Source organism: Heterocephalus glaber, unplaced genomic scaffold (assembly GCF_053883595.1).
Source record: "Heterocephalus glaber isolate CG9 unplaced genomic scaffold, H.glaber_assembly_v1.0 deba00001745, whole genome shotgun sequence".
NCBI lineage: Eukaryota > Metazoa > Chordata > Mammalia > Rodentia > Bathyergidae > Heterocephalus > Heterocephalus glaber.
The window spans coordinates 942,647-968,257 of NW_028258451.1; the positions used below are offsets into that span (position 1 = coordinate 942,647).

The 25,611-nt window shown below is 39.1% G+C and overlaps 1 protein-coding gene and 1 pseudogene across 2 annotated transcripts; both read left to right on the forward strand.

The window, feature by feature from the left end:
- Window positions 1-142: 142 nt before the first annotated feature.
- LOC110343881 (uncharacterized) lies at window positions 143-11,794 on the forward strand. Its single transcript, XM_021245875.2, is given in 6 exon segments — window positions 143-261; window positions 3,020-3,098; window positions 7,865-7,991; window positions 8,635-8,763; window positions 9,864-11,527; window positions 11,529-11,794. Coding segments are annotated over 5 exon segments (2,013 nt in total). The 5' UTR covers window positions 143-261; window positions 3,020-3,083; the 3' UTR covers window positions 11,607-11,794.
- A 253-nt stretch (window positions 11,795-12,047) lies between these two features.
- Window positions 12,048-21,333, forward strand: LOC147821288 (vomeronasal type-1 receptor 2-like; annotated as a pseudogene). The gene has a single exon (XR_015447325.1). The product of XR_015447325.1 is annotated as a vomeronasal type-1 receptor 2-like (transcript).
- Window positions 21,334-25,611: the final 4,278 nt, after the last annotated feature.

Consider the following 25,611-nt stretch of genomic DNA (forward strand, 5'->3'; position numbering starts at 1 on the left):
CCCACCGCCCCGTTTACTGCCTTTTCGGGCCTCTTCGCTCTCGCCCCGCCCCTGCTCCGTTGCGCCCCACCCACTGAACCGCGGGTCCCGCCCAGTACGGCTTCTTTGCACGCCCCGTCCCTCATCCATTGCGTAATGCTGGCCCCGCCCACCCCTCTCGTCGGCCGCTGGCCGACCCAGCTCGCCCTATTGTTGGTCGCGCGCGCAGTGTCCGGCAAATCCGGAAGTTGTTCCGGAGGAGTGAGGGTCGCCGCCTCTCGCGTGAGTTTCCTTGTGATTGGGTCGGGTCTGCACCTCGCAGACCCCTAGTTTTATCACTGTCACGATCTGGGTCCCTAGTGACTGTCAGCTCCCCACACCGCCCCCTCCGCACAGGGAAATTCGGGCGCTGCGGTGAGAGCCGCGTGGGCCCCGCGGGGCGCAGGCGCTGGAGGCCGGTCCTGCCCGTCCCGCCTGGGCCGCGGGCGCCTACCCCCGCGCCGCTCTCCCGGCCGCTGAGCGCCGTCCTTACGGGCTGGGGACCTGACCTCACCCCGCGCCTCCCCTCCCCGGGCCGGGTCCGCCCCCCAGTCCTTCCCTCGCCTTCTCTCCGTGCGGGGGGAAGTGGCCTGGACCTGTCCTGTGACTTCAGGGTTCTTATGTCCCGAATTCCACGCAGGTGCAAATGCGCAACTTTCTGGCCATGTCTCTTACCTTTCTATATTGCTCCATTTCCAGTCCTCTCCCCTGAACTCCAGGATCCTATGTCCACTTGTCTCCTGGACATCTGTACTGGAAAGTCTGACCAGCATCTCCACCTTTGAGTGTCCAAAAGTGACTTTCTTTTTCTTATATTAGGGATTGAACACAGGGCCTCAGAACTGTGCAACATTAAACTCTTTTTAAATTTTTGAGACAGGGTCTTGCTGAGTTGCTCAGGCGAGGGTCAAATTTGGGATCCTCTGCCCTCAGCCTCTCCAAGTGATGGGTTATCAGGTGTGTGCTACCACGCCTAGCTCAGAAAGTGGCTTTCCGAGTTTCCCTAGACACATTCCCTCTATAGTCCTGCACATCTCAGGCAAGTGTAACACCCTGGGGTTGAGGTGATTGTTTCATCATGTCCTTAAAATATATTTTGTTATTTGTAAGGGTTTTAATTTTTTTTTAAAAATTGCCATGCTGGGTGTCATGTAAGCGCTTTCCTAGTGAACCACACTCCCAGCCTTTTAAAGAAAAAATTAGACGTTCACTTTAAACAGGCAAGGGAATGTGTAGTTTCCCAAATTCTTTTGAAGTGTGGGAAAATAATATTAGAAGCCTCAGCCCTGCCTATGTGTTTCCCAGGTCTGTGTCTGTTTGTTCTCATCTCTTGCGATGTCCTCATTCAAAGCACTCTACTTCAGCCAAACGAGCCTTTTGTTTTCCCCAGTACCAAGCTTCCTGTCTCGGCTTTCATTTGGGCTGTTCCTCTGCCCAGAACTCTAGCCCCTCAGCTGTGAGTGGCAAGTTCCCTTCCTTCCTTAAATCTTTGTACTACTATCACCTTCTCTGCGGAGATCTGTGATGTAACAAACCACACTCCCAGTAGCATTCCAGCCACATTCTTGCTCCCACTTCTGGTCCATAGCCTGCGCTGTGTGTTTTATTCTGGGCCTTCTACTTCTATTGTCTGGATCCTGCGCCAGGTAGGCAACAGAGCCAGAAGTCAGCAGGTGGGCTGGACCTGCCCTCCAGAGTTAGCTAGGAAAAAACAGTCTTTCTCCGATTACATTTTCAGTACAACACTGAATACTTCTGATGCCAGATATATGGGGGGTTTTTTCCCCATACACGAAGAACTCCAGTGGACACTACTTGGGTTCCTATAATTCAGATCATTTATGTACTTGGAGTTTAGAGCCAGATCCCACAGATTTAGGGCATCTACAAGACTGCTGCACATGTCAGATTATCAGTCACAGGATAGTAGGTTGTCATCTGTGCTTCTGACCTATTGCCTATAACTCCCTCCTCAAGTTTGATTAATTTGTGAGGACATTTTACAGAACTCAGGGAAACACTGGGATTTATGTTTATTATATTATTAAGGCTCTTACAGATGAACAGCCAGCTGATGAGATACATAGGGGATGGGTCTTAGTAGGGGGAGCTTCTGTTCTCCTCAGTTTGATGCAGTACCCTCCTGGCAGTTGGATGTGCTCATTACCTGTGAAGGACTTTGAACTCTATAGATAAGAGGTTTGTATGAAGGTTTGATCACAAAGGCATGATAAATTAGTGACTTGATCTCCAGCTCTCACCTCATGTGATGGGCCACAGGCAAAGCACAGGTGAACAAAAATTAATGAAATTATCCTCTGGCTATTTTTATAAGGCTTACATGAAATAGAAGTTAATTTCATGTGCAGACTTGAGTCTTGTCCCCAAGATATATCATTATGTAGATGCCAAAATTCTGAAATCTGGAAAATGTGCACAATCTGAAAACTTTTGGTCCTAAGCATTTTTGAATAGTAGATAATCAGCCCATTTATTTATTGCTTTTTAATTTCACCCTGCTCTCCCCAGCAGTGCCGAACTTTGGCTTCCCGTTAGAGAGCTGAAGCATTTTGTAAATGCATCTCATCTGCCCACTTACTAGAGCTTGTCATTCATAAAGCAAAGTTCACTATTTGGTGTCCCAGGTGATTCTAATCTGCACCCATCATTGGGCACCCAGGCTGTGTGTCCATTTCTGAGAGGTGAGATCAGTCTGTGATCCATAGGTGGGTGAGGGAGACTGCTCTGCTTCCGGTTTAGTCAGGGCTGGGTCTGTGACTTGAAGGCTCAGTTCAGCTCAGATCCCAGTGCTGCAGTCAGTGTATACATGGGTTTCTTTATAAGGGAATGAGTTCTGGAAACTGTCTCTAGATTTTGCCCTCTTGGTGCATGGGCAATGGAGGATCACCATTTTGCATAGTAGGGTCTTTTCCCACATTGTAGCACTGGAAGTGGTTATGTGGATTCTAATCACTAAGTAACTTTATTTTAACCATTCCAGATTGACTGCTGAAGACTCATATTGCCTGAGGAAGAGGTCCAGAAGTGAAGAAAGAGGAGTCATAATGGCTTTTGCTCAGGTTGAGTCGAACTTGTGACTGGTTGGTCTCTCTCCCTCCTTTCTGAAGTGCTGGGTATAGGAGCTGCTAATCTCCCCTGACTCTGGAGTCTCCTGCCTGACAGATTTGCTTTCACTCACCTGTTCCTCCCTCAGCCTCTCTCAGCTCCACCTAGATGCTATTTCAGGGTGATCCAGAGACGTGGATCATGTGAGGAGGCTCTGTTGGGCATGGTCCTGGAAACTATATACAAGGTTTGGTACTACTTACCACTCCAGGCATCTGTGGGGGTCTTGGAACAAGCCTTAGAGACCTGTTTTATGTCTTTTTTTTCTTTATGTTTAGGTAGGTGGGTTGTATATTTGTAAGAATGTAATCATTTCTTCTAGGTTATCCAGCTTGTTGGCATACAATTGTTTATACGAGTGTCTTTTTACTTCTGGGACATCAATTATATCTCTTCTTTCCTGTCTAATTTGGATTGAGTCTTTCTTTTTCTTAGGTAATCTAGCTAAGGGATTGTCAGTTGTATTGATCTTTCCGAACCAACTCTTGGTTATTTTGATTTTTGTATTATTTTTCAGTTTTCTATTTTACTTATCTCTGTTCTAATCTGTGTTATTTCTCTCTGATAATTTTGCGTTTATCTTTTTCTACTTTCTTGAGGTAAAAAGTTAGATTGTTGACATGGTCTTTCCTTTTTAAAAATTAATTTTTTGGGGCTGGGGATTTAGCTCAATGGTTCCGCTGCCTGCCTCACAAGCACCAGGACCCGAGTTCGATCCCTGGTACCAAAAATCAAACAACAAAAAAAAGATACAGTCAAAAATTAATTAATTGGGGCCGGGGATTTAGCTCAGTGGTTCCACCGCCTGCCTTGCAAGCGGAAGGTCCCAAGTTCGATCCCTGGTACCCCCCCCAAAAAAATCGAACTCAGGACCTTCCACTTGCAAGGCAGGCGGCGGTACCACTGAACTAAATAAAAATTAATTTTTTAAACAAAACAGCTTTTTAGAAAAAAATGAGAAAAATTTTACATATCTATGGGATACTACACAATGTGTAGGTATTTGTATACAGGATCTTCTTTTTAAATCTGTTTACTCTTATAAACTTCCTTCTTACTACTATGTTCACTGTATCTCTTAAGTTTTGGTATACTGTATTTTAGTTTGTCTACAGAGAGTTTCTAAATTATGTTGTGATTTTTTTCTTTGATACAGTGTTTTTTGTGGGGGGTTTTGGTACTGGGGACCGAACTCTGGTCCTTTCGCCTGCCAGGCAGGCAGTGATGCAGTGTATTTTTAAGAAGGAGGGTTTTTGCTTTGTTTTTTAGTTGAACCCAGGCCTCACATGCCAGGCAAGTGCTCTGCCACTGAGCTACATCCCTATTCCTTTAAAAAAATTTTTTTCCTTTGAGATTAGGTTGTTCTTACCTTTGAGACAAATTTTTACAGATTATTAAAAAACTGAAAATACTTTCTCCAAGCAGAATAGAATAAATAACAGAAAGAAAACAGGAAAATCAGTTAAATGTGGGAGTTAACTCATCCTTAACCAGGTATGATGGCATATAGCGGTCATCCCAACTAGTCAAGTGGCTGAGGCAGGAGGATCATAAGTTTGAAGCCAGCCTAGGCAACTTCTCATGATCCTGTCTCAATAAAATTGAAAGGGCTGGGGATGTAGCTAAGCACTTTTTTAGTTTGCAAGAGACCCTCAGTTCAATTCCTGGTACAAAACAAAAAAGTATACACACACACACACACACACACACACACACACATTTCTTATGTCTTCTTAGTGAATTGACTGTTTTATTATTATATAGTGTCCTTTGTATTTTGGGACAGTTTGTATCTTAAAGTCTGTTCTTGCTCTCTTTTAGGTTCCCATTTGCATGGGATGTCATTTTCTAACCTTTTATCTTATTGGTTTCCTTAGCTCTAAAATGAGTCTCTTGTAGTCAGCATATAGTTGTGTCTCATTCTATCTGTTCAACAATGTATGTCTTTTTAATTAGGACATAGATTCCATTTATATTTAAAGAAGTACTAATTGGGAAGAACTTACTGTTGATATTTTGTTAAGTATGTTGTGACTATATTTTTCCTTCCTAAATTCCCTTGCTTCCTTCTTTAATTGGTTAATTAGTTAATTACATACTCCAGGGATTGAACCCAAAGGCCTTGGGCGTGCTAGGCAAATGTTCTGCCACTGATTTACACCTCCAACCTAGCTCATTTATTTTTTGTAGCAATGTGCTTTGATTACTTTCTCAGTTCGCTTTGTCTGTATTCTGTAGATTTTTTGTTTGTTTATAAATGCAGTTACCTAAAACAGATTAAGGTTATAGCAGTGTGTTTTAAATAGGTGACAAGTTAAAGCTGACTACTTATAGAAAATCCGCTCCACTGCTTCTTCCCTCTGTCAGTTACTAGTGACACAAATGACCTCTTTTTGTATTGTACGTACATTAACGTAGATTTATAATTACCTTTTATGCTTTTTTAAAAAATTCTTTATCAGATGTAGAAGTGATTTCTACATTTGACATTAAATAGTGCAGGATTCTGTAGATGTTAATAATTTATGTCTGGGAGTTTTCTATTTTCTTATGCTTTTATGTTGCTGTTTATCATCCTTTTACTTCAATATAATGGACAAGACTGGCAGGTATTTATTCTCTTTGTTTTTGAGAGTCTTAATTTCCCCTTCTTTGAAAGACACTTTTGCTAGACGTAGTAGTTTTGGTTGGCAGCTTTTTTTTTTGGTACCGGGGATCGAACTTGGGTCCTTAGTTGGCAGCTTTTTTGGTGGTGTTCAGTGAGTCCTTTCTGTTCCCTTCCTATTTCTTCATTGTTTTTCTGGGGTTTTTTTTCTTCTTTGATAAGTTTTTAAGTTTGGCTAGCTGGAAGATGCAGTTTGTTGCTGCTGCCTGCATTGAATCTGTCATCTCATATTGTCTATCACTAGCCTGGGAAAAGACCAAATTCAGAGATTGAAATAAAATTTCTTTTGAACACACACTGTTTCTATAAAAGTTGAAAAATTGTAAGTTGAGCCATCTTTTAACCATACAAGGGGTGACTGGAAAATATGGTGAATATTTTTAAGCTAAAAAATTTATTATAGTAAAAGATACATTGCCATCAGTCACCCTCAAACCGTTTCCCCTCACCTTGAGTACATTTACACCATCATTTTGGCCCCTTTCTGAAGCAATGTTAGAAGTTTTGTGAGTGTCTTTTTGAGTATGACAAAAAATACAGTGACTACTAAGTGCCATCCAACAGAAAAGCAGGCTTGTAAAAACATTGCTCTGTGTCCTCATTCACTATACTCACCAAATCTGGGACTGTGGTACTTCCAGTTTTAGCCCAAAATGAAAATGACTATGAAAGGTAACTGTTTTGAATTGATTCAGGGCATCAAGACAGGCATGGCAGCACAACTAAAGACACTAAGTGAAAAAGACTTCTAAAACTGCTTTAGAAAATGGCAAGAACCATGGGGCAAGTGTATTTGGAGTTAGGGAAAACAGTTTGAAGAAGATTAATGGTAATATGTCTTTCACTGTAATAAATTTCAAACATTTAAACACACACCGTATTTTTGGATCACACTGCAGATCTGTGTGTATGAATACATGGATACACAAATCCATGACTTTTATAAAGGACGTACCATCATATACCTAAACTTTTCTGTTCACAATACTGGGGGTTGAACCTAAGGGTGCTCTACCACTGAGCTACATCCTCAGGTCCCCTGCCTTTTTTGTTTTTTTGTTTTGAGACAGGGTCTTGTTAAGTTTCCCCAGCTGTCCTTGATGCTACAGCCTCTGGGTAGGTAGGATTGTAGGCACACAGCACTCTACCTAACAAAGCTGTTTTTTAACTATTGAAATAACATCTAACATATTTTCCATCACCTTAATATTTTCCTTGCACTGTCACATGGGTAAGCTAAATAATAGTAAAAATACTGACATACTACATGTCTGTGTGCAGTTCCACATCATTAGGTTTGAACTTGTTTCAAGTTTCACAGGAAGCTATCAGAGTACTTTTGTTACTGTATGTGTTACTTGCTGATTGTTTAGATTCAATTTTAAAGCCCAACTACCTAGGTTCAGGTCTTTACGCTGCTGTTTCTTAGCTGTTTGACCTGAGGTGAGTTTGTGTCTGTGACACAGTTATGTCCTAGTAAGATGGGAACATTTCTTTCCTTCTTGGGCTGTTATATTGTTATATGAATTAGTATATGTAAAGCAGCTGGAATAATTCTTACCATATAAGAAGTGTTTAGAAGCTTTTGGTGTTACATCATATTTTTTAGATTCTGACCTTTTTCTTTAAAACCACTGTAGACTGTCATCTCTGAATAAAGCACTTATGCTGTGGTTCATTGAGATACTGAGTATTGGTGTGTAGATCACAATATCTAATACTGTGACGATAACCAAGTGTTGATTTTTCCTGTATAAGTTCCTTGTATTTTCCACAAAAAATGAGAAATCACTGACTAAGAGGATATTACAGGGGTGCTGGGGATTTAGCTCGGGTTCCACTGCTTGCCTCACAAGTGCAAGGTCCCGAGTTCGATCGCTGGTACCAATAAAAAAAGAGGATATTACAGCCTCTTGTGGGAAAGTATAAAATTAGAGACATAATTTGCTTAATGAATCCAGTTAAATTAATCTTTACACCACTCTCTTGTAGTCATTTCAATTGAAGATAATTCTCCCTATCTGCCCTTGTTGAAGTATGATATTTTTGTTTCAGGTTCTGCTGACCTTCAGAGATGTGGCTGTAGAATTCTCCCGGGAGGAATGGGAATCCCTGGACCTTACTCAGAGAGCTCTGTACAAGGAGGTGATATTGGAGAACTACAGGAACCTGGTCTCTTTGGGTGAGGATGACTTCCTTCCAGAAATCAGGATCTGCGCATGACTCTTTTCATTTCCTTTGTGTGTCTCTAGGGAGGCTCTGAACTGCTTGACTGAGAATGTAGGTCTTTTGCCTCTGAAATGAAAAACTTCACAGTGTTGCATCTTGACTTTATCCATCCCCTTTCTTCAGATGTTCTGCACCTTAATGATATGTCATTGGTGGATCCAGAGCAGAAGTATGCATACGGCCGACTTTTGTTTTTCAAGTTTTAGGTTTTTTTGAGATAGATCTCACTATGTAGCTCAGACTGACCTTAAACTCACTATGTAGCCCAGGGTGTCCTTGAACTTATGATCCTCCTGCCTCAGCCTCTCAAATGTTCAGATTATAGGCATGCACCACAAGTCCCAGCTTATAGCTGACTTTTAAAATGTCTGGTTCTTTTATTACTTCACTTCTCTGCTTGTGATTCAATACATCTTGGAAGAGAAGTAGGTGCACATTACAGTATACCCTAAGCATTCAGAAGTAGACAGTGGATGAATTTGTGAAATATATCTTGAGTCATTTGTAATGTCTGCTGTTCTCACCTAAAAGCAAAAGGCAGTGATTATGTTCTGGAGAAGCCACAGGACATTGTATTCTTTTCTTTTTATGAGCAGGAATCTGTCTTCCTGACCTGAGTGTTATCTCTATGTCGGAGCAAGGGAAAGAGTCCTGGACCGTGGAGAATGAATTGAAAATAGCAAAAACACCAAATGGGTGGGAATGTGTCAAGAGTATGAGCAGAGGTAAGAGATTGGATGGACAGACAGGAAGCTGTACCATTAAATAGTTTTTCAGAAACTCCAAATTGAAGATTCTTTGTGAAAACAAATCTGACTTTGGAGCTCTTAAAGAGAGAAAATTTTCTTTTCCCCATTATTACAAAATTTATCCTGTGGCCATCATCCAGTGTTGCTGTAGCTCAGAGATCAAGGCAAGAGTCTCTGTCATGATGAACGACACTGATACCAGTTTCTGTGAACTCTAGTTTCTTTACTCTGTGCTGCACAGGGAGGGGTTTCTTTCCTTTCAGACACTCCTGTTCTTAATTCTATCCAGTGCTTGGTTCTTTGTATGCATCAGAGCTGAGACCTCCATAGTCCTGATGCCTGAACCTAACAGATAGCCCAGGTGAGCAGAAAGCCATGGCAAGTTACTACAGGTTGTGCAGATACACTCTATAATGTTTGCACAGTGATGAAATGGCCTAACAGTGCATTTATCACGGTAATGTATCATCATCATTAAGTGATAATTTACTGTATTTTGTTTCAAAGTTTCTCACCTAGAGAGCAATTTTGCCTATGATAAATTGTACTTTTGGGCTCACCCGTATCTGAATTGGATGAGTCTTTGGACTTCAGTTTTTAGAGTTTATGCTGGAAAAAACAAAGACTTTTGAGATCATTGGGATAAAACAAATATATTTGGCATGTGAGAATGTTATGAATTGTGGGAGATCAAGGGCAGAATATATATTAATTCTTTATAGACTATATACTGGGCCAGGGATTTAGCTCAGTGCTTCTCCCACCTGCCCCGCAAGCGCAAGGTCCTGAGTTCAATCCCTAGTACCAAAAAAAAAAATATATATATATATATATACATATATAGTTAATATGTGTGTGTGTGTGTGTGTGTGTGTGTGTGTGTGTATATATATATATATATATATATATATATATATATATATATATATATATATATAAAATATACTAAGGTCTGGGGATATAATTCAGTAGTAGAGTGCTTGCCCAGCATGCATAAGGACCTGGGTTCAATACTCAACACCTCAAGAAAAAAATATGCTAATTAATAGGAAGCCTATGTTCTTTGTACCTTGTAGATATCTATCCTGCACACATGATCCAGCAGTTACCACCTACAGAGAAGAACAGCATAGGAGAAATATCCCAAAGAGTGATGTTGGAAAGACATGAAATTCATTGCATCCAAGACTTTTACTTCAGCGAAATCTGGGAAAGAATGTATGATGTTGAGTGTCAGGGGAGAAATGGTGAAAGAAATTACCAAGGAGCACCTGTAATGCAAAGAAATGAATTCACTGGCAGAACAGATCAATATTATAAAAGTTCTGCAGAAAACAAGTCTGTTGAAAATCAGCTTGACTTAAGCTGCCCATCACATCTAGCTGAGATGCAGAAACTTTATACCAAAAGTAAAATTTATGAATGTAGTCAATTTGAGAAATCTAGCAATACTGGTTCTTCATCTTCACCACTTCCAACAGTTCCTGCTAGAATCAACACTAACATTGCAGAGATACATGAGAATGATCCTCTGCAGCCTTTATTACTCATACAAGACCAGAAAGCACACAGAGAAAAACCTTACAAATGTAATGAATGTGGCAAGGCCTTTAATCAGGGCTCCCATCTCACCAGACATCTGATGATCCATTCTGGAGAGAAGCCCTATAAATGTGATGTGTGTGGCAAAGTCTTTAGTCAAAAGTCAAACTTAGCAAGTCATCATAGAATCCATACTGGAGAGAAACCTTACAAATGTAATCAGTGTCCCAAAGTCTTCAGTCAATATTCACACCTTGAAAATCATCAGAGAGTTCATACTGGAGAGAAGCCTTATAAATGTAATGAATGTGGCAAAGCTTTTAGGGTGCGTGCAAGCCTCATTAACCATCAGGTGATCCATACTGGAGAGAAACCTTACAAATGTAGTGAATGTGGCAAAGCATTTTTCCAAAAGTCACAACTTGTGAAACATCATAGAACTCATACTGGAGAGAAACCACACAAATGTAATGAATGTGGTAAAGCGTTTATCCAAAATTCAAGTTTAGTGGACCATCAAAGAACTCATTTTGGAGAAAAACCCTATAAATGTTATGAGTGTGGTAAAGCCTTTTTTATACGTTCAAGCCTAACTAACCATCTGATAATTCATGCTGGAGAGAAACCTTACAAATGTAGTGACTGTGGAAAGGCTTTTATCAATCGTTCAAACCTTAAGCGTCATGAGAGTATTCATTCTGGAGAAAAGCCATACAGATGTAATGAATGTGGCAAAGCCTTTAGGCAGTGGTCTGACATCAAGGTCCACCTACGAATTCATGCTGGAGAGAAACCTTACAAATGCGGTGAATGTGGCAAAGCCTTTACTCAAGTTTCCCATCTCAGTAAACACCAGATAGTCCATACTGGAGAAAAACCATATAAATGTGATCTATGTGATAAAGTCTTTAGTCAAAATTGCCATCTTTCAAGCCATCGAAGAATTCATACTGGAGAGAAACCTTACAAATGTAATGAATGTGGCAAAGCCTTTAGACATTGGTCTGAAATCAGGATTCACCTAAGAATTCATGCTGGAGAGAAACCTTACAAATGTGTTGAGTGTGGCAAAGCCTTTACTCAGGGTTCCCATCTCAGTAAACACCAGTTAATCCATACTGGAGAGAAACCATATAAATGTGATCTATGTGATAAAGTCTTCAGTCAGAATTCCCATCTTTCAAGTCATCGGAGTATTCATACTGGCGAGAAACCTTACAAATGTAATGAATGTGGCAAAGCCTTTAGGCAGTGGTCTGACATTAGGATTCACCTAAGAATTCATGCTGGAGAGAAACCTTACAAATGCAATGAGTGTGGCAAGGCCTTTACTCAGGGTTCCCAAGTCAGTAAACACCAGATAATCCATACTGGAGAGAAACCATATAAATGTGATCTATGTGACAAAGTCTTTAGTCAAAATTCCCATCTCTCAAGTCATCGGAGAATTCATACTGGGGAGAAACCTTACAAATGTAATGAGTGTGATAAAGCCTTCCGTGTGCGTTCTAGCCTAACTTACCATCAGTTAATTCATACAAATGTAAGGAGTGTGACAAGGCCTTTATCAAACTCTTCCACCTTAGACATCGTGAAAGAGTCCACACTGGAGTGAAGCCTTACAAATGTATACAGTGTGGCAAGGCCTGTAGACAGTGGTCTGACATCAGTCCTCAAAGAATTCATGCTGGAGAGAAAGAAACCTTACAGATGTGATGAGTGTGAGAAGCCTTTGATGAGGGCTCCCATCACAGTACATATCAGATAATACATACTGAAGAGAAACCATCAGTCCAATGTATGTGGCAAGGTCTTCAGTCAAAATTCACAACTCGCAAATCATCTTAGAATTCACACTAGAGAGAAGCCTTGCAAATGTAATCTATGTGCCAAAGCCTTTAATGTGCTTTGATGCCTAACTAAGCATCAAGTAATTCAAACTGGAGAGAGTTTACAAATGTAAAGAATGTGGTAAGGCTTTCAACAAGTGTTTACACCTTCAGCTTCATAAGAAAATTCATACTAGAGAGAAGCCATATGAATATTGAATTTAGCAAGATGTGTAGGTGGTGGTCTGACTGCAGGTTTCACTAAAGAATTCATTCTGAAGGGAAATGTTACAGATGCAATGAGTCTGGTAAACCTTTACTCGGGCCTCACAACTAATGAGATAGTCCGTACTGGAGAGAACCTTACACATGCACTGAACATAGAAGAGCTCCTAAGTGTGGCTCTATTAAACTCAAGGTTCACCAGGTACAAATGGCAGTGAATATAGCAGTTTGAAAGTTGTGCTCAGTATTCACTAAGTATAAGAATATTTATCTTGGAGAGAAATCAGGTGTAATATGTGTGGCAAAGGTTTTACCGCAACCGCTAAATTTGTGGAATGCCAAAGAATTTGTACTGGAGATGAACCTTGTAAATGCAGTGACCGACAAAACCTCTACTGTGAGTAGTGTGCTACATGACACTAGGGAGTCATGTACATGGGTCCTGGCCAGAAAATAAAGTTCTCCAGTGAGTTCTCATTACTGTGTCGTGCTTCAAGAGATCATCACTAATCCAATCCGGGAACAAGGTCCAACAATAAGCACACATATAATTTAATTTTAATAGCCACAGTGTAGAAGTTTATTAGCAAATAAAGAATACTGAAACAGTTTGTGTGGAGACAAATCAAATATATAATGTATAACATTTGACTGGAGATAATTTATTTTACAAGCCTATGAGATATAAGACATTAAGAATAATTCCATTAAAATGTAATAGCATGAGGGATGGTTCTTTTAAGTCAATATGGAAGTCACACAGTCATGATGTAAGGTGTAAATGTAAATATAAATTTTATATAATACCCTGGATCAGATCAAATAATCCAGGAGAGAGAAAGGAGTGAGAAACACAGAGGCACAGATTCCCCAGCACTGATATTTTCCCATGACATCTTGCATTGGGGGACAGTGATCTGGGCCTGGGCTGCCTGTTTTGCATTCTGTGTAGGCACAAGCAGCGGGTCCACCACATCTGAACACAGAACATCTCATCAGGACCTTGCCTGAGAGCAGAGCTTCTCAGAGCATCCTCACCCTGACGAGGGCCTTCACACCCTTCCTCAGCTCGTCTTCCATGTTTCATGTTTCTTTGGCTCTTGTTTGTGAAGCTGCTTGATGTTGGCCAGCATTTCTGCCTAGGTCACTGCTTGTGTCTGTCAGGTAAAAGGGCCGAAGACCAAGACCAGACCAGGCCACAACAAGCCTTTATTAGGGGAATAGATCTGCCGGGCTGTCTCTGAACAAAGGAGAGACAAAAGCAATATGGCTGGGGCAGGGAGAGTCTTTTATAGAGACTGGGGTGGGGCTTGTAGGGGCTGAGGCGGGGTTGAGTGAGGTAGTGACTAAGGAATGGAGGAGCCGGTGATGTCACTAGGTGGTAGGAGGTGAGCAAGTATTAGGTTACTATCTAGGTTGGAACAGGGGCATGCTGGGAAGAAGGGTTTGTTCTTTGGTGGGAGCAACCATCTTGGCATGATGTCACACAGGGGAGGGGGCAAGGCACCATAGGAAGAGGGCAGCTACTGTACTTAATAGCTGCTGAGGTGGTGGGAGACCTATCAGTGTCCCCTGCTTGTCAGTTGATTCTCATGAGTTAGGAATGCAGTGCATCCAGGCTCATCTGGAAGAAGAGAGCAGATTTCTCAGCTGCTCAGATGTGTGTGATGTTTGTGACTTTCACATGTGCAGTCGTGACTGCTCTCATGTCACTTCCTCTCCCTCAAATCTATGAGCCAATGTTATGGAAGACAGAAATGTAAATAGGCAGTGCTACATGTCCATAGTTACTTGTAATTGGTAATAATGCAAAATGAAGTCAGGCACATTGCACCAAGCCCTTCTGAAATTTTATATAAATGAAATAGTGTATCATAAATTTATATACCTGCATTTTCAAAATATATTATTATTTTACCCATATTTTCACAAATCTACCAACCTTTTTGTATATCTTGCAAAGTATGATTTTAAAAAATGTACTTATGCATTTCTTTCCTTTTTTCTTTACAAATATGTCACATCTGCCTCATTTCTGAGAACAGATATGAACACTTGTAATCAGTTATACCTCATAGTATCCTTAATGATTTTTATGCTTACCTTATTAAGTCCAGTTATAAAATGAAAGATACATGTGTAGGAAACAAACTGATTTCATTCACTCCTTTATTCTGAACATTGTCAATCACAACTCCCTCAGGACAGGAAACCCATTATATAGTCTCTTCATTTTCTGTCCTCAAATCTTCAGTAGTCCTCTTCCTCTGTACTTAAAAGGGTTTCTAATTCAGCAAGATACATATAAATAAATAAGTAGGCTCAATTTCAAAAGAGATGAAGTTAGTGGATATAATTGTCACTATTATAAAATTTGCTACAAAATCATGTCTTCTAAAAAATTTGGACAGTGTCATTTAGAGATTTATATTTTTATTCCAGTCAGTTAGATACACAATATAGTTCCAGTCTGTGAAAATATTTCAAAACATTAATCTCCATATTTATAATTAGGATCTAAAACTCTCAATATTCCTTCAGTGTTTATTATTTGGAAATTTCTTTTTCCTTATTGAATGACAGTTTTTGTAGATCAAGTGTTTTTGATTGGGAGTTTTGTCATTCAGTTCGTTAAAAATAACATCTCAGGCCTGCAAGGTATTATTTCTTCTAGCTAAACATATATTGACAATTCTTTTGTACTCTTTGTATTCTTTTATCACTTGTAGAATTATTCTATGTCCATTTGTCAGCTTTTATCAAGCTCATCATTGTAAGAAATGTAAATGTAACACCTACTCCCCATGAGGAATGTAATCATTATGTCCTGTAAAGATGTACAAATAAAAATTAAAAATGTAAAATAAAGACTGAGTAATAGTCCATTAATAAACAACAGAGATAAAAAGTTGGGAAAGAACCAAATAGATATTTCTCAAAACAAATGGCCGACCAATGTATGAAAAAATGTTCACAATCATAAATCATTAGGAAATGAAAATTAAACCTCAATGAGATCATGTCATACCTGTTAAATGGCTGTTGAGAACAAGCACAAAAGACATCAGGTGTTGAATGGGATGTGACATGACATGAATCCTCAGGCGTTATTAATGGGAATGTATATTACTGTTGTCATTGTGAAAAATAGGGAAATTCCTGAAGAAATTAAAAATAGAACCATCATACAGACTATGAAACTGGCTAATCTGTGTATATATGTAGAGGAAACTAAAGTCAGTATGTTGAAGTGATACTACACTCTCATGATTCTTGTAGCATTGTTTGCAATGGCTAGATGTATAACCTAATTAAGTGGCCATCAATGGATGAATGGATAAAGAAAATGTGATATGAAGGTACATTGCAAAACTACTTCATCTTCAAAAGTGAAGAAGACCCATCACTGTGAATGAGGTAGATTTTAAAAGAACCCAAGCACAGATGAACAAATACTACATGATCTCTTGTGTATGTGGGATATAAATCAGTTGCACTCAGAAAAAAATAAGAAAAGCAGAATGTTGGTCACTAGTGACTAGGGCCTGAGGTGAGCTGGGTAGATATTCATCATCTCTCTACAGGTAGTAAGTTCAAGGGATATACTTTGAAGCACGGTAATTATTGTTACTAACAATGTTATATTCTTGAGAATGGCTAAGATCTTACTCAGCAGTTTTCACCAAAAAAAAAAAGTAAGGTAGCATCTGCCTCTTGTGTATATGAGTCTATATGGGAGACTCCTATGTGTGTATATGTATATGTATATTACACCACTATGTTTATGAAAACACACATGTATGTATATTTATGTATCAATTAAAATTGGGGAAAATGCAAAGACTCCACTGAGTTTCTTTAGCTTTCAGAAACCGAAGTTTTCTCCTTGCACCATATGGGACTATGGGACTGTCCTCCTGTACCTGTTGGGGAAGGACTCTTCAAAGTACTCAGACTCTCTCTGCTTGGAGATGCCTACAGAAACTTCTAATTGTTCCTGGGAATTGGAATGTGGAAAGAATTTATTTGTTTCTTAGTCATCTCCACTGCCTAAACATGCATGTCATGAAAATTACAGGTGAAGTGATAATTGCATTTCAGGGGGAGATGAGATCATGCAGCCACACACCCATATTTTGAGGTCTGGCCACCTCCCTCCCACACATCAGGAGGCTTCATGACTCTCACCCCAGCTGCTACTCAAGAAGCAGGTAGGTGCTGGGTGAGTCTTTTATGTTCTAGTCTGTGAAACAGAGGCTGTGAGAGAATGAGGTGATGTAGGGTCTGTGTTTGGCTGAGTCACCATGTCTGGAAAAGTGACTCCTGTGTATGACAGAGACACATGGGGCAGAAGGGTGATTCCTGAGCCAGAGGCTGTGCTGGGGACAGACAGGATGCCTGAGACCCCACCAGCCTCTGACTTCTCATGTGCTTTCATGCAAGCAGCACGAGAGGTGGTTGGGAAGACTGCTCCTAGCAGTAATGTCATCTCATGGGTAAGATCCATAGGACTACACTCAGGGCATCAGTCTTTTGTTCAGAGTGCCATGTAGAAACCACAGAGGAGCTTATATCACTTGCAGTATCACTGCTGGAAAAGCTCCTGTTTATGATCATGAGTGTGCTGGAGAAAACTGAACTGCATTTTCCTGTATAAGCAAGGGGTTTACACGACAATTTCTGTTTTATAATGACTTTTCTCTCACTGGTTTGAGGTGATGAATGGAGACAATTTCTAGATCTCTCTGAAGACATTTGTGATCTATTGATCATGTTGGACAATTGCTCTTTTGTCATTCAGGAAAATGGATTCAGAAAAACTTAATAGTTGAGTGATTTGAACTGCTGAGAAATTAAGGAGGCCAAGTAGTTTCTGATTCCAACATATCTTGTTTTATTTGCCAGGTTTAAAAACTTTAATGTAATTTTGTGCCTCCATGTCATCATGGGCCATTTCCATGCATGTTGTAGGAAGACTTGAAATTCCGTTTTTCATACATAATGGACTTTAGCACCTTTCTCAAATGGCATTTTACTTTTTTCTAATATAGAAAATAATGTGTTATCTAACAAAGATTAATTCTCTTTCTATGACTTAAATTTCATATATACAGTATTACCCTGAGTAAAAAGAAATGTTATATGTACTTTCTGTGTTTAATAATATTGGGGAAAGTTCTGTTCCTTTCATAACATTGATCCATATGTATTAAATCCAATTTGGTTTTAAGAGATTACTTAGTCCATCATTAATTTGAAAGGCAAGAATGATTCTGTTGTATAAATTAAACATTCACATGAATGAAACATTCACACAGACTGGGGATTATCAGAGTCAAACATTTCTATAAGAATATTTTAAATATAACAAATTATATACATGGATTCTAAAATCACCATTGCTCTGACTGTTGCACTACACCACAGAAATAAGCACAACGTCACTAAAGCCTGGCCCACATGTCAAAATATCTTGTTGAAGTTTAGATGAGGCATGAAACTTTCCCTTTATTACACATGCTTTTTCTTTAAGGGAAACACTAGTAGGTCCTAACCCATTGTGTTGTGCGCCCTAAGTGTGTTAGAATTTGTAATCCATAAATCATAGTGATGCATACATTTAAAATCCTCCGTAATGAAATGGAATATTTAAAATTTTTAAACATTAAAAACAAAATATATAGTTGAAATAAAATTTTAAGGAATGTAAATGTGCACAATTTCAAATTCATTTTATATGAAATCTTTTCCCCACCATTTATCTTTCTATACAGAATCCTATATTTTAGAACATCTACATGAATCCTGCAGAATTAAAGAACTTTTATGGATCTGAAATTTGTAATCCTTTTCCAGACTGCCATTGGAGGCCTGGGAAATTTCTCACTTTTATGTCATTATATCTTCCTATACTTCAGTGGATGCAGGTCCAGGTCCACAGATGTGATCCTCAGGCACCTGACTGTGCCCAACACCCTGTGTATTCTCTCCAGAGGAATCCCAGAGACTATGGCAGCATTTGGGATGGAAGACTTCCTCAGTGATGTTGGATGCAAATTAGTTTTCTATATTCAAGTGGTGGGCAGGCATGTGTCTTTCAGCACCACTTTTCTCCTGAGTGCCTTCCAGGCCATCACCATCAGCCCCAGGAGCTCCAGGTGGGCAGAGCTGAAAGCAAAAGCTCAAAAGTACATTGGGCCCTGTGCCATCATTTGCTGGGCCCCTGCACCTGCTGCTAAACATTAGAGTTCCTCTGCTTGTGAGTGACAAAAGGAACAACAAAAACATCATAGACATTATCGATTTTCAATACTGTTCAGCTATGATTCCTGACAAAGATCAAAATTCTGTTTTTGCAGTGTTGACATTGTCACATGACATTTTATGTTTGAAACTTATGATCTGGAGCAGTGGCTCCATGGTTTTCATTCTTCACAGGCACAAACATCGGACACAGCATATCCACAGACATAACATCTCATCCAGATCTTCCCCTGAGACCAGAGCCACTCGAAGCATCCTCATCCTGGTCTGTGCCTTTGTGTCCTTCTATATTCTGTCTTCCATCATGTATGTCTGGTTTATTTTTTTTCGCAAAGCTGCTTGGTGGCTGGTTAAAACCCAAGCCTTAACCAATGGTTGTTTCCCTACAACAAGGCCCTTTATTCTCATAACTCGAGAACACTGGGTATGTAAATTCATGTGGAAAAAGGGAACGCACATCTCACCTCATCAGTCATGTGAGTAAGTCTACTTTTCATGTCTTCAGTATGACTTGCATTCATCTGTCTCAAAGTCCAGGGCAAAATTTGAGCCAGTGTTCTTGTAGACATAGGTGCAAAGATGATAGCTACAGAAATTTTTATAATCAACAGTAATTGATAGAAATTCTTAAGGAAATAATTTTTAATATTCATATGTAATATAATTTAATTTTACAGTTCAAAATTTTTGACTCCCTTAACCTATGGCTGGCTGGCTGGCTGGCTGGCTGGCTGGCTTGCTTGCTTGCTTGCTTGCTTGCTTGCTTTCTTTCTTTCTTTCTTTCTTTCTCTTTCTTTCTCCTTTTTTTCTCCATGCTTCATTTCTATGTGAATGTTTTTCTTTCCAGTCTCAATTAAATTTATTAATTTACTTTTGTCTATCTAACATATATATATATATATATATCATTACTATATATTTAATTGAGTTTTAACTCTTAATATTCTTTTATTACTCCCTTTTCTTTACATTTTTGGATTTTTTACAGTTTTTACAATTTTGGATTTCAATCATTTAATCTTGTATTTCAGATCAAGGTTTTCATTTTATTTTAATACTATTTTTCATTTAAAAAATTGTTTTAAAAATTCACTATTTTTTATAAGTTATACACAATTATTATTTTTAAGAGTTCTTGCTTTATTGTCAATGTTTTGTTCATGGTGTTGAGATGTAGTTCAATGTTAGAACCCTTGCATGGTACATGCAAGGTCTTGAGTTCATGATCAGCACTGCAAGACAAAAAGTCACTAGACAAAACTAAGAGCTCAGGAAAACAGTTGTTAACTTTCAAGCTACTCCACAGTGGCAAGAGTGACATTCAAAAATCTGAACATTTTAATGCTGATTGTGGTAGACTGCCCCATTGATTATGCCTAAAGCAGGCTTTAAGCAGTGTAGGTGGCAAAGAGGTAATTGGCTTATTTTTAAAAGTGAGTCTGGGGGCTGGGGATTTAGCTCAGTGGTTTCACCATCTGCTGCGCAAACACAAGGACCTGAGTTCAGTCCCTGGTACCAAAAAAAAAAAAGTCTGAACAAAGCATATGAGACAACACACAGCCAAGGTCAGAGTGACTCTTATCCAAATTCCATTCCCAGCCTAACACAAAAATGGTCTGTCTTCATTTATAAGCCTTGCCTGCAACAGCAACATATCCCTTGTAACTACCCATAGCCCTACACATAGTCCCCTCCTCTTAATTTAACAAAACTGTGTCACCAATAAATATTTACTGTGCTGGTTGTTCAGAGCCTTTGACTGTTCAAGCCTTATTTGTTCAGGAAGTGGTCACCCCAGTTCCTCATCTCTTTAATTCTGTCTCTCAGTCTTTTTTCTCCCCATGTGATGTAGCACCAAGCAGAAGATCATGATTTCCTGCAGAGGCCTCTGGTAGTGCATAACAACATGTACTTGGAAATAGTTACACACATGATAGTATCATGAAAATCAATGCCATTCAAATGGGAAATCTTGTCAATTTGAGGGGAGGAGCTCAATTTAGTCCCGTGTACAGAAGGGAAAATCAATAAAACTTTATTTAGGTAACAAATTTTTCAAGTAGAGTGTGTGTATTTTCTTTGATTTCACATTTCCATTCAATGAAGCTTCACACATTTGTGACGTGTTACCAAAGATTGTTGCCATATTCAGACAGGTCAGTGCAAGTCCTCTACTCCATCCAAGTCTGCACCCTCCTTCCACCCTTGATATGAAGAACTCATCCAAGTGTGTAATCATCACACAGTTGATATTAAAGAGACTTTCAAACACCACAATCAATGCCATAAAATTACACATCACCTCCAATACATCTTTCTTGTCCCCAGTGTTCACTTTTTTGGTTTCCTTTTCTTTTGTGTTAATCGCACATAAGATCTACCATCATGGCAAATTTTTGTTTGAACGATGTGATGTTTGTAACCATATACAGTGTAATAGTCTACAGAAATTGTGTTGGGTATCTTTCTGGTCCTAAGTCAGGACCTCCTTTTTCTCTGCCTCTCCACCTCTGGGACACCAGTATTTTTTCCTATTCTGTAGGTTTGATCGTTGAATATTTTACATCCATGTGAGGTCACCCAACATTTTTTTACTTCTGTGGCTGCTTTAATTTACTAGAGTAATGTCCTTGAATTATATTATGTCTTTGTTTGTTTCAGGATTTCTTCATTTTCTAAGGCTGAATATTAGTTATACATGTAGAACACAATTTTGTAGAACACAATTTTTGTTATCATCTCTCCTTTAGTGACCAGTTCAATAGCTTTCTTGTGTTGATTATTGTGAATTATATTGTAATTAAAGCAGAATAAAAATATCTTTTTAAAATCCAAATTTTTGTTCCTAAAAATATACACAAAGTGTCTGGATTGCTGGATCAAATGGCAGCAGTGCTTTTTAATTTTTGAGGAAATTCTCTACAGTTTTCCATAGCAACACTGATTAAATGCCCACAACCATCACACAAGTGTTGTCTGCTCCAGTGTGCTGACTCCTCTGTGTTCCTGTGCTGACTCTTCATGTTCTGGGAGTTGTTGTTTTTCCTCTGCATGTGACTGGGTAAGAGAATAACAACAACTTCTCAAATTCTGTGGATTTTGTTCTGCTATTCACCATGGAAAGGCTGGGGAGTCCCTGCTGAGGTGGCTGCCATCACTCCCTGATGTGCTGTGTGGTGTTCATGACCTGGACTAGTGATTTCAAAGTCTTTATTCTGCTGACACAAGAACAGGTCACTGTCCGTGGGAACAACCTGTTCCTCAAACTCTCCCCTGAGTCTAGAGTCCATCCTTCACTGCACACCTTCATGTCCTTTTCCACTCCATTGATCCACCCTTCATGTCTGTTGGGTATCTTTTGTGATCCCCAGTTTGATGATTGTGGGGAGCTCTCAAGGAAGCCTGCAGGTTCCTAAGGCTTTTGTTCCTCAAGTGTGTAGCCTCTGGTGCACAGCATATACACTGCCTGAGTAAGGAACAGCACATCCCTTATTTTTGTCCGAAGTATCTGAATTGTATGTACACGTACAATGTTTAGGTGCCTATTCACTTATCTCCAAGAAACCATAGGCAGAATCATAAGAGTTGAATCACACAAAACTTTCAGCAGACATATTTGTACAAAAATTAGTGCATGGCTGTGTGGGAGACAAACATTCAGCTGAAGCTTATTATTCATGAGGGAGTAATACTGGTAAATTGAATGTTAAGAATGTAAAAGATAGTACAGTAATACAACAATGAAAAATGCCATGCCAATTTAATATTTAAATTATTTTCAACACGATTGTATCAATGAATATTTTAATATATCCCAAAACAATCTCACAGATTCAAATATTTATTTTCAATAGGAAAAATGGGTCACTTTGCTGACAATGATGGATAATTTGGGACTAGATTTGTCAAAAACCTAAGTGTGCTTCATGGTACTTGCTTTATTTTCTATTTATATGGCAACATCTTTTATAGTAATTTTCACATTATTCTTCACTTTGGTATTTTTGTCAGAAGGTGCACATTCACTGTCTAATACATCATAACCCAGAAATTACAGCCTATTTTTAAACAGTACTTAGAGTGGGAAGTGATTTAATACTTGTAACCTGTGAGCTATGTTGCATTAATCTATTTACCTTCTTTCAACTTAAATATAATTCTGACAAGGGTGTAATACTTATAGCTCAGGGGCAGACTATTTGCTTATCAAGAGTGTAAGGTACTGGGTTTCATCCAGAGTACAAAAAAACACTTGCATGAGTTTAAAATATTTTTTAAAAGTCAGGGAGGATGAGTGATGTGTGGCTGTACTCCCAGTTACTCAGAAGTCTGAGGCAAGAGGATCAATATTTCAAGAACAGCCTGGGTAACGGAGGTGGACCTTATGAATGCAACAAAAGACTAACAAAATACATAAGGACATATACACAACTCTTTAGTAGATATCACCATTTTTATTGCTTATGTCTGGTACTCTCCTAAAGCTTCATGCCCTCATAGAAGATCTAGAATGTGTGATGCTTGGATCAAGGGTGTGTGATTACTAAATTGGCCCATCAATGGATTTGGTGTAGTTCTGGGTGTGGATAATGGGAAGGTGCAACCTAGGGGTGAGTGTTACCTGCCCTAAAGGTTTGTAGCCTGGGTAGAATATAAGGCTCAGAAAGAGGGTCACTGCCATCACTTGTTCTTACTGCTGATGTTTCCTTGCTACTTTGCTGCTTTGCTGCCTTCCTGCTTTCTTCCCACTATGAACTGTTTCTCCTCTGGGATGCCCGTCTGCCATAACACCCTGCATTGGTGGAGCCAGTACCTCTTCATGTCCCTTCCCATTCCCGGTCCTCGGGGTGATCACTATGCTGACCTCTGTAAACAGACAGAATTTCTTCATCTTCTGTATTTTACTCAGATATCAGATAGCAGGAAGACTTCTGTACGTGGATTTTAATTTTTGTATGTTGTTTTGAATTAATCTGTATTTGTGCATGTTGTTTCAGATCTTTATAGCACTTATAACTTCTTTTATCCCTTGCTTTTTTTATTTATTTCTTAAAATTATTTTAGGACTAAATTTTACTGTGAGTATATCAGAGCACTGGTCATTCTCCTGTTGAGACACACATGTTTTTCTGTTGTCATTGTCAGTTGTAAATTCTAGAAAATGAATTGCTGACACATACACAATTCCTATAGCACATATTCACAATGGTGTAGGGGTGGATTAGTCTTTATATCTGTTCAGCTTTTAGGTAATACAGCCAAATAATTTTATAAAATATTTGTAACAATTTTCACACTTTCTAGCAACATATAAGTTGCCTAGTGTATGTACATCCTTGTCAAGACTTAGTATTTTATGACTATTCTTTTTGTTGTAGGGATAGATGAGGACATATTTGCATTTTTCGGCTTGCTAAGGAAGTTGCATTTTTTTTTCCTTCTGATACCAAGGGTCGAACTCAGGGCCTTGCGCTTGCAGGGCAGGCATAGTGCCACTGAGCTAAATCTCTGGCACAAAGTTAAACATCTTTTACAGGTATTCATTCACTTCATAATGTCTTCTGGGAAGAGACTGTTTTATTTTCACATTCCTGCTATGTTTACACCTGAAGTTCATTCAATACATGAGATGGAATGGAGACAACCTAAAAGTTGCCATGGTCTTTGGGATTCCTCTGGAGGGAATCACCAAGGAGTTGACCACATTATGGTACCAAGTATTGCATCTGTGGACCTTGACCTCTATCCACTGAAGTAAGGGAATAAGAGCTGATTTAAGACAGAGACGTTCCCAGCATCCGTGACAATCTGGACAAGGACGAGTGTGCCAGCATGCACATTGTGGGGACCGTGCTGTCATTTTCTCTGCTTAATATTCACATTCCTAAATAGCAGTTTTTGCAGGAAAATACCAGCCTGTGTGATTCTTTTGATTAGAATCAAATTTAAAAATTCTCCTCTTACTATTCTCATTTCCTAAAACACATTTTCTTTTGTTCAGTTCTCTTCCAAGTTTTCAGGTTTCTTTGCAGAGCACATACAATGTATGGACCAGTATCACCAATATGTTACATATCAATGAAAAACTTAATTCCCACATCAACATGGGTAGGTCATTATTCTTCTTTTCCACTGCATGAGAATTTCACTACAGGAATGTTTGTGACAACACTTAAATATTAGTAAAGCTGAGCTTTCAACCAGAATAGCCTGTTTGTTATTACATTGTTACTACAATTGTGTTATATTATTTTAGGCTTTAAAAATAAAAATGTATGTGTACTGTGTTCACCACGAAAAATCTTATGTTTTACTTTGATTAGGTATTTTCCACAGTAAACTAGAGAGTGTTAAATTAATTTAAAATTTTTTTTACAAAGCAAAACATTTATTGGTACATTTTTTAATGAAAAATTCAAATTTTTATTCTATGCAAAATAAACCAATATGCATAGATTTGGTACATAATTTTACTTTAGGAAAAAAGATAATGAGAAAAAGGTTTTAAAATCTGTCAGTCCTTCTTACAAAAAGTTTTTACTGAAACCAACAATTATTTGCCATATATGACCATCAACCCTAAATATAGTATGAATTATACTTAGGAATTAGAATTTACCTAAATGAGTTCTGGCTCTTTTTAAAACTGAGATAGGGTCTCACTTTTTATTCCTGGCTGGCCTTGAACTCACTATGTAGCCCAGGCTGGCCTCAAATTCATGGCAATTCTCTTGCCTCAGCCTTCTGAGTGCTGGGACTACAAATGTGCACCAGCATGCAGGGCTCTGGTTCCTTTTTTGTGTGTGTGGTTTTTTTGACACAGGGTCTTGCTCTATATTTCAGGCTGGCCTTCAACTCACTATGTAGCCCAGGCTGGCCTTGAACTTGCAGTAATTCTCCTGCCTCAGCCTCCCGAGGCCTGGCATTACAGACGTGTACCACCACACCCAGCCTCTGGTTCTTT